The 13,428-nt window shown below is 29.1% G+C and overlaps 2 protein-coding genes across 2 annotated transcripts; both read right to left on the bottom strand.

Moving 5' to 3' along the window:
- Positions 1-2,418: 2,418 nt before the first annotated feature.
- LOC125849149 (non-specific lipid-transfer protein 1-like) lies at positions 2,419-3,214 on the bottom strand. The gene is made up of 2 exons (XM_049529174.1): positions 2,808-3,214; positions 2,419-2,684 (listed from the first exon to the last, which is right to left on the bottom strand). Exons 1-2 carry the CDS (start codon positions 3,158-3,160, stop codon positions 2,675-2,677), a joined length of 363 nt encoding a protein of 120 aa, XP_049385131.1. The 5' UTR covers positions 3,161-3,214; the 3' UTR covers positions 2,419-2,674.
- Positions 3,215-9,691: 6,477 nt separating this feature from the next.
- Positions 9,692-10,490, bottom strand: LOC125849160 (non-specific lipid-transfer protein 1-like). The gene is made up of 2 exons (XM_049529185.1): positions 10,095-10,490; positions 9,692-9,895 (listed from the first exon to the last, which is right to left on the bottom strand). Exons 1-2 carry the CDS (start codon positions 10,430-10,432, stop codon positions 9,886-9,888), a joined length of 348 nt encoding a protein of 115 aa, XP_049385142.1. The 5' UTR covers positions 10,433-10,490; the 3' UTR covers positions 9,692-9,885.
- Between the last annotated feature and the right edge of the window lie 2,938 nt (positions 10,491-13,428).

The following is a 13,428-nucleotide window of genomic DNA, read 5'->3' as shown; positions in this document are numbered from 1 at the left end:
ATCATTTTTTGTTCTATCATAATTTTTTCTATCAAATATTTTACTTTTATATACAGCTAGCTAGTTTACCTTTTTAAAAATATGGAATTTGAAATATTTATAGTACCTGCTATAACAGGTAAAGATGATCATGACATGATAAAAATGTTATATTAATTATATTATTATTTTAATTGTTTAAATTGCCTCATGAATAGCGCCATAGCGGAAGTGTTTTTATATAATGATGGTAAAAAACTAAAAATGCTCAAATTTATTTCTCAACTTTGGGAAATTAGTTATTCAATCCTTTTTTTAAAAAAAAATTACTTGCAACCTAGCCTTGTGTTATCATAAGTATGAGAGATATTGGAAAAAAGAAAAGGAAAAAAAATAATCTGAATTTGCTCATGTTTTTTAGGGAATTAATCATTCATCCCTCCCTTTTTATTTTATTTTTAACTTTTATCTATGAAGGAAGGAGTCCATTTTTGTATATGTTTAGAAGTTGAATATGGGGAGGAGATAACGATATCAAGCTAATATATATAACAATGTACCGATATTTAATATATTAAAAAAAAGGCAATGAACAAGCAATAATGATGATCAACGACATAAGTTAAACCCCTAATTTTCTTAAAAATCAATTTTTGATTCAACACTTTAACGGTCTATTAAGAAACCATAAAAACCTAATGCAAGGGTGAGTAATAAAATTGAATCCACATCTCAGGTAAACAAGGCTTCTAAATTTTTGGTACAAATTTAATTAGGATCTACGTGAAAGTTATTGGATTTGCTGAAACCCTATATTACACGGTAGCTTTACCTCTTATTACTCTAATTATAATTTAAATTATTGCTTCAATGTATTTATGAATACCATCATTTATGTTTTATAGAATATAGTTTTTTTACCGACAATTTGATATGTATGCCACCCAATACACATGAAATGATGCAAAGACATTCAGTTTTAATTAATTTTAAGAAATAAAGATTCTTCCAAGTTCCAACAACCATATTGCGCTTTTTTTATACATATAAAAAATTAAAAAAACTGATAACAAAATGTCATTACACTTCTATAGTTATAATTTTAATAAAATAAATTCCATTTATTTTTTATGTATGCGCAATGCAAGTTGTACATAAAATTAATGTATGGGTTTTCTTATTATTATTTTTATTTTTTTAAAGTTGACTTGTTGCTGATAATTGCTAACACGTGGCACAAGTCCCAATGTCCTGAAAACATTTATTTTAAAATCATATTTCCATTTAGATACACCAATAATATATATATATATATATATGAACTTATAAATTTGTATTGTTAATCTTCTTCAATTTATAATTATAGCATGTCGGTAATGTTCTTATTTTTATTACATAGATGATAGACGATTCAAATACACTTTTTTTTTGAATTTTAAATAAGCCATCACCTAGTTGTGGACCTAAGGTGTGGGGGATTAGGCTTGACCCCTACCACATTTATTCATAACAAAAAATTACAATTAGTTAGAGAGGGACATAGACTTAATCTCTAACTTGTTGAGGGAACACGAGAAACAAGTAAGCCAAAAAATTATGATGTAAGGATTAGCATGTACAAGTTCCTTTCACACAAACTAAAAAAAATAAAAAATACACTTTTCATATATATCTCCTTCTCATACAGGGAAATTATCATTTATCCAAAAGTATTAAACCTTTATAGTATCCTTTGCTATCAACATATATATTGGTGATTATCATAGAGTCAAGTTCTATATGTTATTTGCAATATTGAACCACTGACTTCCAAATTTCGCTGCAATATGATTATTGCTAGTACACTCAACAGGAAGTGAGAAAGCAGGCCATAAAAAAATTTTCATTTCTTCAATTTCTGGCATTGACCTGAAGGCCAAAACGTTTTATAGAATGGATAACGTCGTTATTCGATTTATGGACTTATAATATTATGTTTGCTACCACAACATGATATAACTAACGTCTATCAACAACAGCTATTCCTTTTAAATCAAATATTACAAGAACGAAAATTAAAAATTACTTTTAATTATAGAGGAACCTAAAGTTAAATTATTCCTTAATTGAAAGAAGAAAAAGTTTTACCACCACAGGTAAGTAATCTTATCAGATTCATCAAGTTAAGATCGAGCAATAAAAAGAAAACCATTAAGTTAATTAATTAAATTACTTATAACTCCATCCTTTAGTGGGGTTTCTCTTTTGGAAAAAATAATACTTCCTCTGTCCCAATTTATGTGACACTTTTTATTTTTCGAGAGTCTAACAATTTAAACTTGACCGGAAATTTGCGCGTAATCTTCAAAAAAAAAATTGAAATGAAATTTATATATTTGTAAACTATGTAAAAAGTATTATAAGTCACAATAATTAACAATTCAAAATAATTAAAAGATATATGAAAATTTACGATTAAACTCTAATTTTAACACGTAAATTAACCCATTTTAAAAAAATGATGAAAAAAGTGCATAATTAAACAAACACAAAATAAGATACTAAAATACTCAAATTACTGCATAGTAATTGAGTATAGTATATATACAACGTTCAAGGGTATAACAACCCTTGATTTATTTAATACATATATTATATAATAAAATTTAACTAACACCATTGCGAAGCATTATTCCCGGTGAACCACGCAGTTGATTTAACTGATTCTGTAAAATAAGACAAAAAGAACAAAAATAAAAATAAATAGATATTAATTATATATTTTTTAATTAGATAACTGAAAAAATTAGTTTACGCTAGCTATCAGTATATATAAATTAAATTCTTACGTGTCACAGTTGATGGTCCTGGAGATAGGGATGTTGAGGGATACACCGCACTTGCTAGGGAGAGCTTGTGCAGCATCATCTTTAAGGTTGGCGTATCGATTCGCTGCGGCCTTAAGACAATTGCAAGCGGTCTTCCTTTCATCAGCTGACTGAGCCATACCATTTACGGTTTTCACCCCGCTGCAACATGCTGCACTAGGTTCGCCACCCTGTGTCAGGTATGAGATACATGGTGTCATATTAGCGTCTACTTGACCACAAGTGACTCCGCCCTGTTGTTCTAGTCGACCAGCTATTGCTAGCTGGACCACGGCTAGGACAACTAGAGCTAGTACTATTTCAACGGCTTTCATGATGACTTGATTTAATTTAAGTTGTATGTATAGAGATTTTTTTTTTTTTATGGAATGAATATAATTTTAAATTGAGTGTAGTGTATTTATACTAATTTGGAGACGGTAAACGATGAATAAAGTGTGTCACAATTTACAAATTTGTTGTGTTAGTTTGTTTTTTTCTTTGATTTAGCATATATTATTGCATGATATAGGTAGGCACTAGCAAAGATGAGAATGTTATACTAATTTTGTTTTTTTGTTTCTTTATTACGAGTGATACTGCACTATTCTCGTGGTACCTCTACATCAGCATATTTAACTCTACTTTAATTAGATGCGTACTGAATAAACTCTATCATATGTAACAGTTTGCAAATTACACGAGATCTATTGTCATTCATTAGAGTATGTGTCAACTGTGTAATTTTTACATGAAATTAAATAAAAATGTTGTCAAAAGAAGGATCAGAGTACAAAAACCAAATCATCTCAATTTCTTGTGTGAATTTTTACATATATCGTCCAAGTTTTATAAAAAAAATTTGCATATTCAAAAGTTCATGGGAAGTATTTTCCCCTCAATCTTAATTTATGTGTCATGTTTTCAATGTCGTATCTGAGAAGATAGATGAAAAACTGAGGATTGATATATTGATACACAAGTCATTCCCAAGAGAGGAAGATTCAAGTATGTTTGATATAATATATTAAATGAGGTGGAGTGTAGGTCAGTTAAAATCTCTCACATTGAAAAGATGAAGATAGCAAAATTGAGGATGCTTATAAGATTAGATGGATGTGTGGATGTACTAGCAAAGACAAGATTAGGAATGAACATATACATGGCAAACCCCCATTCCTCTATGATTAATATTCAGTTAATTCGAACTTGAGCCCGAATATTAAATCCAATTTTTTTATTCTTTCTCTTTCCTCCCTTATTCTGAAAAGGGAGAAGGGAGAAAAGAGGGGGAGAGGGAAGTAGCCTCAATAGACAAGAAGCAAGAAACACGACTGAGATGGTTTAAGCATGTGAAGAGGAGGAACACGAACGTTAAGTGAGGAGGTATGAGAGGTTGATAATATTAGGTTTGAGGAGAGATAGAGGTAGACCAAAAAAGAAAATTAATTGGAGAGGTGATTTAATTGTGTTGTTGTATTCTTTTATTTGCATCAATTTTTTTATTTTTGATAAAGTAATTTTAAACTTTTTCTTAAATTTTTTTAATAAGATAATTTATAGTGATAGAAATACCTATGACCTTTTTTCAAACAAGTTTCAAAAAATTGTTTTATAACTCCATGCCTCGGCCACATAAATCGCGATGGATAAGGTACAGTTAGTCAAGAACAATTGATAACTCAAAATATTCTTTTAAAAGAAACCTTTAAAATAATAATTAAATTAAAAAAAATAACTCAACAACTAATGATATTATCACATAAATAAGGACATAAGAATACCTTTTTGAGATTGAAAATAAGAAGAAATTAAATCTAGTAAATTAAAATTAATTGGACCCGTATTGAGAAGTCATATTATTGTGCGGGACTTATTTATTGATCCCAAAAGCCACATCTTCGGCTAGTTTGGGCAAATATCCTTTATAAGCCCACATTTATATTTTATTTTTAAAATTAAAATTAAAACAATATAACTTTTGAAAAAAAGTCGTTTTAAAAAATATTGGACTCTGGTTTAATAGTTGATCATATATTGCTTAATTTTATAGACAAAGCATTAAAATATCATCTAGTATTTATAATTGCTTACAAAATTTTAGACTGTGATCTAATGTTTTTTCATGATTTTTTTTATTTTCAAAGAAAATTTTTAGACCACAATTTAGAAAGTACATAAAAAATATTACTATTCTAAAAAATATTAAAAAATTTGAACTCCCAGAAGTCATATCCCAATATCATAATTTTGGATGGTAAAGTCTAAAGTCTAATCATGTGCGGGTCTTACTATTTTCTTGGGTCCAATAGATAAATGTTGTATAATAATACTTGTAAAGATAAAAATAATTAAAACGGAACATTACACCGAAGGATCTTGAAAGTAAATGGTCTTGAAATTTTGACCTCGTGAGTAGATCTTTAAGATCAATAGTTTGAAAGTTTTATTCATGAGACAAAGCTTATTAAACTTGATATTTTGGTTTTAAAATTCCCTGTAATTGGACATCAACATCCCTACCTTATTCATTCATTCTCTCTCTAATTATTTTTCGGTATCACAAGAAAAATTATATATACATTATTTAAAATCCAAAAATTGATGGACTAAAATTGACGGACAAAATCAATCACATCAATGATTTTATTTTTTACAAAAAGAAAATCGATAAAATCCATTAGTTTTTATTTTATTTTATTTCTTAAGAAAATTGGAGGGCTTTTATTGGTTATTTTTCATTCAAAAATGTGTGAAAACTATAAACAAAAAATTAAGTGGGTGTTATTGAATTTTGTTTGGGGTCTTTTGAAGAGTCTAAATCTCAAATTTTATGGAGTTTTGAGAAGATTTAAGGTGGTTTTGGGTGAATTTTCATATTTGGGTTTAAGGTAAAAGATGAACATTTCAGATTTTGTCGAGAATATCATTAATTAATAAAAGTGTGCTCTCTCTAATAACTTAAGTTTTTAGATAAGATGGTCATACACTTTAACATGGTATCAGATGAGATAGAGGTCCTGAATCAAATCTCACTGCCACTCAAATTAAAAAAAGTATTTTTCCATGTGCTTGGCCCAGTGTTCTAAAAGACTCTGTTGGGACTCGCCCTGAGGCGGGGCTCTAGCAAAACGCCCAGGGACTCAAGTGTGGGGCTTAGTTCTATAAGACTTACGCTCCAAGCGCCCAACTGTACGCCCTAAGCATGCACAAATCATCTATTAAAATCTTTAGTTAACATTGTTGACCCTCATAATTCTTGAATAAATGAATGAAACTTTATAACTTTTTAATCTATAGAGATAAGAAGATTGAGAGTAACTCAAACAACAAGTTGTTGTATCCCATCTTTACTATTTTGTAACACTATGGAGGTGATTATATATTACATAACATTTCTTTTTAAAATACGTAGCGAAATTTTATTTTTTCACTTATGATTGGTCTTCATGGTTTTTTCATATGTCTCAAAATTATCATATTTTATTTAGCTCTTTGAAAGTAATTTTATTTATATTCATGATAGAGTGATGTTTTTATTATAATACTAGTAAGTTTTATTGATTATTTTCTTTTGGGGGTAAATTGTATAGTATGATAGAAATATCTTTCTAGAAATAATGATTATTTTATTATTAGAAAGTTAAGATGTTAGATTATTTATACTTGTATAATGTTAGAAGTTTTATTTTCTATGAGTTTCTTTAATCTTATTTGTAATTATTTCAAAATAATGATGTATTTTTATAATTTTGTGTTATTATATTATCATATATATATATATATATATATATATATATATATATATAGGTAAAAGAGAACCCTCGGCCCGCCTACGTGGTGCCACCACAAACTAGAATTTCTATTTAATTGATTTATTTCCAAAAAAACTAGCCTTACCTTTTCATGAAAATTTTCGACTTTTAAGAAAAGTTCTAACTTTTATGAAAAATTGTGACTTTTATGAAGAGTTGCGACTTTTATGAAAAATTGTGACTTTTATGAAAGGTTTAGACCATTCCGAAGGGTTGTAACTTTTCCAAAGAGTTGTGACATTTCCGATAAGTCACAATAAGCATTTGTTCACACTACCCTTTGTTGTTTATAAATAGAGAAATTTCCTGCCACTATTATTTTTAGGTTTTTTCCCGCTATAGGGTAGTCAAATTCAAATATATTAATTAAGCTTCTTTTGAGGTTTGTTTCATTTCTCAAAGTTTTCTTCCTCCTTTTTCATGGAGCTTGATCTTTACTATAAGTCATAGTGATTCATGTAACTATGACAATTTGTTTTTGCTATTTTGGTGACTTTTTTTTAACTCTATTAAAAATTTCGGCAAGGATGATTGAAAATTGATCTTCTCTTTTGTCCCTTTCTACAGGTTTCTTAATAAAAACAAAGAATATTGATTTCAATTGCAATGCGACATTACTACTCTTGCACCTCTCAGTCCACGACTCATAACGTTGCTGAAATGGTTGAATTCATTACATTTGGTTCTTTAGTAAACAAAACTTTCATTTCTGCCACACTATTATTTGTGGTTTTTTTTTCGCTATAGAGGAGTCGAATTCAAATACATTAATTAAGCTTCTTATGAAGTGTGTTTTATTCCTCAAAGTTTTCTTCCTCCTATTTTAATGAAGCTTAATTGTTTACTGTAAGTCAGAGTGATTCATGTATCTATTACAATTTCTTTTTGCTATTTTGGTGACTTTTTTTGAACTATGTTAAAAATTTCATTGAGGATGTTTGAAAATTTATCTTCACTTTTGTCCCTTTCTACATGTTTCTTCATATACTTTTTGGGAAAATTGTTTGTGGGTTGTGCTATATTTGATAGCACACAACAACAAATATGTGATAACTAATACAAAACCAATGATGAAGTTTGTCAAAAGAACCAAAATGATTGCTCTCTTGCTTTCCACAATTAGTATATTATTTTGATTGTTTTTTCTTAGGTACATACATTTTGTATGTCATTGCACTCTTCCTAGAATAATAGTATAGAGACAATTAGTCCACTTCTTTTATCGCAAGTTAACTAATTTGCCATATTTCTTCGTCTCTTCTTTTTGGACATAATAAGAGATCAAGGTTTCTTGAACCTAACTAATGTACAAAATACACTATAAAAAATAGTTTTTATCAGCAATAAACGAAGACTGCTAGAGCCTTACCGACATTAATTAATTGTCATTAGATCCAATGTTACTATAGACTTTAGGGACATTTATAGACAGTACCAATTGCCTCTGAAAATAAATATTTAGCGACAATTAAGCTATTAATTATCGTTAAAGAACATTTTTTCGGTAGTGATAACTCTTTCTTTTGATAAATGTTTTTTGTTTTTTTTTTTACTAAAGAAGTAATAACTCTTTCTTTTGGCTTCTTTCAATTAAATTTGTGAACTGTAAACTTGAATACAGTCCGACAGACTAACTTTTAAAAAAATATGTTAAGCAACATGCTTTTTTCTTCTTGATTGTTAGGAAAGTAAGGTCGTCTTTATTATTATTTGTGGGTGTGGATATTTGTGAGTTCAAGTGCTTACAAAACTATAATGTCAGATATTAATATGTTTTGTGTCACATTTTTTTAGAATATCCATTTGTGAACAGTTCCATTCAGATGTCACCTACTGATTAGATGATAATTGCATTAATTCTTTGTAAATGCATACTATAACCATAACAATAACTATGGTTCAATTCCAACTAAGTTGGGGCCGGTGATATGAAACCTAAGCAATAGTAATGACTATTCTGAGAAAAATGAGGAAAAAAATTTATGATACTAACAATTCTAGGGTCATTTTTAACATATACATGATACGACATATTATAATAAAAAGAGATTGATGGAGGTNACTATAATGTGAGATATTAATATGTTATGTGTCACATTTTTTTTAGAATATCCATTTGTGAACAGTTCCATTCAGATGTCACCTACTGATTAGATGATAATTGCATTAATTCTTTGTAAATGCATACTAGAACCATAACAATAACTATGGTTCAATTTCAACTAAGTTGGGACCGGTGATATGAAACCTAAGCAATAGTAATGACTATTCTGAGAAAAATGAGGAAAAAAATTTATGATACTAACAATTCTAGGGTCATTTTTAACATATACATGATACGACATATTATAATAAAAAGAGATTGATGGAGGTTCATAAGAAAGGAGCTGAAGGTCTTCCATTTGAATTTAGTTAATTATGTTTTTGTATGGACACGATGATCCACTTTACTTGAGAGTGTTGTTGTTCTATGCTTTTTGGTATATTCTTTAACGTCTGATGTTGTTTTGTATACCTTCTTGGAATTTAGAAAATTTCATTACTCTGACCAACCATTTTCATGGATATTTTCTTAGACTTCTTTCTTATACTTAACATCTCTCTATGACTCATAATTCTGTATAACAAAAACGAAAATTTAAAAAATATAGCACTTTGAGATTTCGTAGGAACGTTTTGCCTTAAAATAAAATGTTCTTGACAATTTAGTGTATGTGTCGAAAATACTAATATTATCGAATGATCATACATAAGCGTAATAAAATAGTTCAAACTCGTGCGAAACCCGGGTAATTTACCTAGTTATACTATATTATAAATAAAAAATTTAAACATCCATAAGGCTTAAGCCCCACATATCAAGGCTTACGCCTCGCCCTATACTAAGTAAAACCCCGCCTCACGCCCGCGCCTTTTAAAACACTGGCTTGGCCCATGAAAAAAGTACTTTTAATAAACGGAAAGGGGTTTACATTTATTCTTAAACCATTTAAACTCTTATTATAGGCAAAAGACATACGTTAAAAGCAAAAATAAGAAAACAAAGTTTATGTATTGATCGATCATTTGAACTCTTATTATTAAAAAAAAACAACACATTAGTTGAACAACAACATATATACTCAAATTAATTCTTAGTAATTTTGAGTATGTTTACAACGTTCAAGGGTTTGACAACCCTTGGTTTATTTAATACATTATAACAACATTGAGGAGAGAATATTCCCAGAACCATCCAGCTGATTTTAACTGATTCTGCAAAAAAAAAAAAAAGGAACAAAATTACTTGTCTGACGTTAATCATTTCATTAGTAAGAAAATAAAAATATAAAATCTTAATTATTTCCAATTTATTTTAAAAATAAATTCATCAGAATAAGTTGAAATAGAAGGATAGAAGAAGTACTTAAAAAAAATATTTCATATTATCAATATACATAAGTTAAACTCTTACGTGTCACAGTTGACGGTCCTGGAGATAGGGACATTGACGGATATGCCGCACTTGCTAGGGAGAGATTGAGCAGCATCATCTTTAAGGTTGGGGTATCGATTCGCAGCAGCCTTAACACAATTGCAAGCAGTCTTTCTATCATCAGAGGACTGAGCGTTGCCATTCAAGGTTTTCACTCCGCTGCAGCATGCTGCACCAGGCTCGCCACCCTGTGTCAGGAATGGGACACAGGGTGCCAAGTTAGCATCCACTTGGCCACAAGTGATTGCGCCCCGTGCAACCATTGCTAGCTGGACCACAGCTAGCACAACTAGAACTAGTATTGCAATAGACTTCATGATTACTTAATTTCTTGAATTTGTATATATTGAGATGATTTTTTTTTATGGAATGAATATAATTGTAAATTGAGTGTAGTGTATTTATACTAATTTTGAAACGGCAAAACGGTGGATTAAGTGCGTCATAATTTACAAAATTAGTTGTATTAATTTGTTTTTTTCTTCGTTTTAGTATATATTATGGCATGATTATAGGTAGCACTAGCAAAAATGAAAATGTTATACTAGTTTTGTTTTTTTCTTTAGTGCACATTTCTCGTGTGTACCTTTACATCATCATTTAACTTTACTTTGGAGTGTGGATATAGACAACATTTTTACTGATAGAAAGTAATATAATTTAGGATCAAGCTATATAGTATCCTAATATTAGTATATTTATAGTATATTAATTTAATATAATTTATGATTAGAATGTATAATTCTAAATACTACAGAATAGTATGTAGTCATAGTAGGGCTATATAAGCACAATCTAAGAATTTTTTTAATAAATAACGCCGTTAAGAGTTGATATTATTTATAAACATCTTATCGCTCTTTTACACCTATATAGTGACCAGGGAGATAGATGATCGAGTTATTCTTGTCATTTCAAAGAAAATTCTCCATATCAATTTAGCCCAATGGATCTTGATTAGCCCAAAGAGCTGACCCGGCCCAAAATCAGAAGAAGGTACTTAAGCCCATTGTATTTGAACTGGTCACTTAACAAAGATTGTACACTGTGATTATGTTTGGAAAAATTGACAATTCTACCCTTATAATTTCCGTCTTATTATTCTGAAATATTTTAAAGACATAGAGAAAATAATTGTCAAAGTATAATAATTAATTAATTAATTAAAGTAAAGATAAGATATAAAATTAGGAGTGGATAAACTTGTTGTCCATCAAATCTGGAGTGCTGGTCGAATTTTACGTGCTTCAACAGTCCAAATAATAGCTGGTAAACCCCAAATTAAAAATAATATATGTATTAAAATAAAAAAATATAAAGATAAATAGAAGCTTAGTATTAAGATAAAAGTCTTTGCTTGAGTTAGTATACTTTCCTCAAATTAATATGTTTGGATTCTATGAATTCAAATTTGACATTGAGAAGACTATAATTATTCATGCTTTGATTTATTCTCCACCAAAACAAAAATGACACCTAATGAAATCCTATTTTCTTTTGTCATCATAATAACACTTAATATAATCAAATCAAATGTGCATATTATATGTATTAATGAATTCAATGATAGAATCTAAAAATTGATTCCGATAAATTTATATTCTAAATCACCTCTCTTCTGCGTAACATGCACTCATTTAAATGTTAAACTCATCATATGTAATAACTTTATTTTTCCGTAATAGTACACTCATTTTCTCGAAAATTTTTTTTAATCTGTTCTTGGAAACTTCGAGTTGAATTTACCACGTCAACGTTGATGAAAGGGAAGTTTGGAGCTCATCCACTTGATGTGCACCAGACAGAAAGAAAATGTATATATTCATCAGTTCTTTTCTATTATATTTTTTAATTTTATACTATACTATTAATGAATGTATTATAAAAAGTTTGAAGTGAGTCAATTCACCATTGGAGGCTTAATAATTAATAATTGAGGGAATTATGCCCCAAAACCACCATTATAATTCATTAAAATGTATTTGAAATAATAAGGCTAGATTTGTCCAGATATTAAATATTCGTGGTCTGTCTACCCGCACGCCCATCACTTGTGATCCTTGACAATATAATTAATTAATTCAATTTGATCAAATTTATACTCCTATTATTAACCTATTAGAAATAACTCAAAAATTGGACTTCTTTCACCTGTTGGATCATATTTGCCCTTAACGTTACTTTCAGGTTTAATATTTTTTTCACCAATTATTTTCAATTAATTATGTTTTTGTGAAGCACCTAGTTGATAGAACCAGGGGCATAGCTACATTCACTCAATTAGAGTGGTCTCTTAAACACCATTCATTGTAAATTAAATCGTGTACATAGAAAGTATATAATAGTATTATTGTGTATGTAGATCAAAAATAAATTTTTATCTACTAAAATTTTGAACATCTTTTGCAAAATTTCTAGCTTCGTTACTGAATAGAACATCATAAAAAAAGTAATGTTTTTGAGAAGTTTGAAACACACATCATTACAATCAGAGGCGAATCTAAGATTTTTCGAACATGGGTGCACCAAGTAAAATGTATTGAAGTGAGAATTGATCCTTAATCCTCAAGGTCAAAAGCTCAACATTTAACCATGTGGACCGTTTAGACTTCTTGTAGTACGGGTGCAAGAATATAATATTATACAAAATCTTAAAAAATATACATATAAAATATCTAATTTTACGAAGAGACCACGGGTGCGATTGCCCTTTTTTTTGGCCCTAAATTCGCCACTGATTACAATAGCAATTTGCACATCAAACATATAATTAGCAGTATGCAAAAGCCATTTGACAAGTATTTGACCTCAACTACCTTTGTTACTATTCTTCGAAAGAGTTTACTCTCAACTATATTCAAGTTAGTGGATGTAACTTCAAAATTATCGAAGACATCAGCCACTTGAAAATATGTAGTAGGTGGAACTAATTTTATCTTAGCTACATTACTTTAAAATGATTTTTTGTGCATCGATGGGGTCATGAATGAGTCTGATCCATTTGAATTGGATTAGCAATTTATGTAGACCAATAAATAAAGGTCGCGTGTTTAATTAAAATTTAATAAAAAATATATAATTGTGCTATTAACGAAGAGATAATTTTAAACCTAAAAAAAGGATAAGGACAAATTTGATCTATTAGATGAAAGTTAAGAAGAGCATTTTTAATCCAAAAAGGTGGAAGGAGATGAAGGCCAACCNNCCCCCCCCCCCCCCCCTCTATATATATAAGCGAAAATTTTGACTATTAACTAACTAACTCTTCTAAGTTAGTTATTAGCTGTAATTATTTAACGGCAATGGTAGAAAA

The sequence above is a fragment of the Solanum stenotomum genome, chromosome 1, assembly GCF_019186545.1.
Source record: "Solanum stenotomum isolate F172 chromosome 1, ASM1918654v1, whole genome shotgun sequence".
NCBI lineage: Eukaryota > Viridiplantae > Streptophyta > Magnoliopsida > Solanales > Solanaceae > Solanum > Solanum stenotomum.
Note: the sequence above shows the minus strand (reverse complement) of the source record. Positions and strands in the feature narration are given on the sequence as shown.

What these genes read in the sequence shown, in the direction of transcription:
- LOC125849149 (XM_049529174.1), bottom strand. Translation starts at nt 3,160, where the DNA reads ATGAAAGCCGTTGAAATAGTACTAGCTCTAGTTGTCCTAGCCGTGGTC.
- LOC125849160 (XM_049529185.1), bottom strand. Translation starts at nt 10,432, where the DNA reads ATGAAGTCTATTGCAATACTAGTTCTAGTTGTGCTAGCTGTGGTCCAG.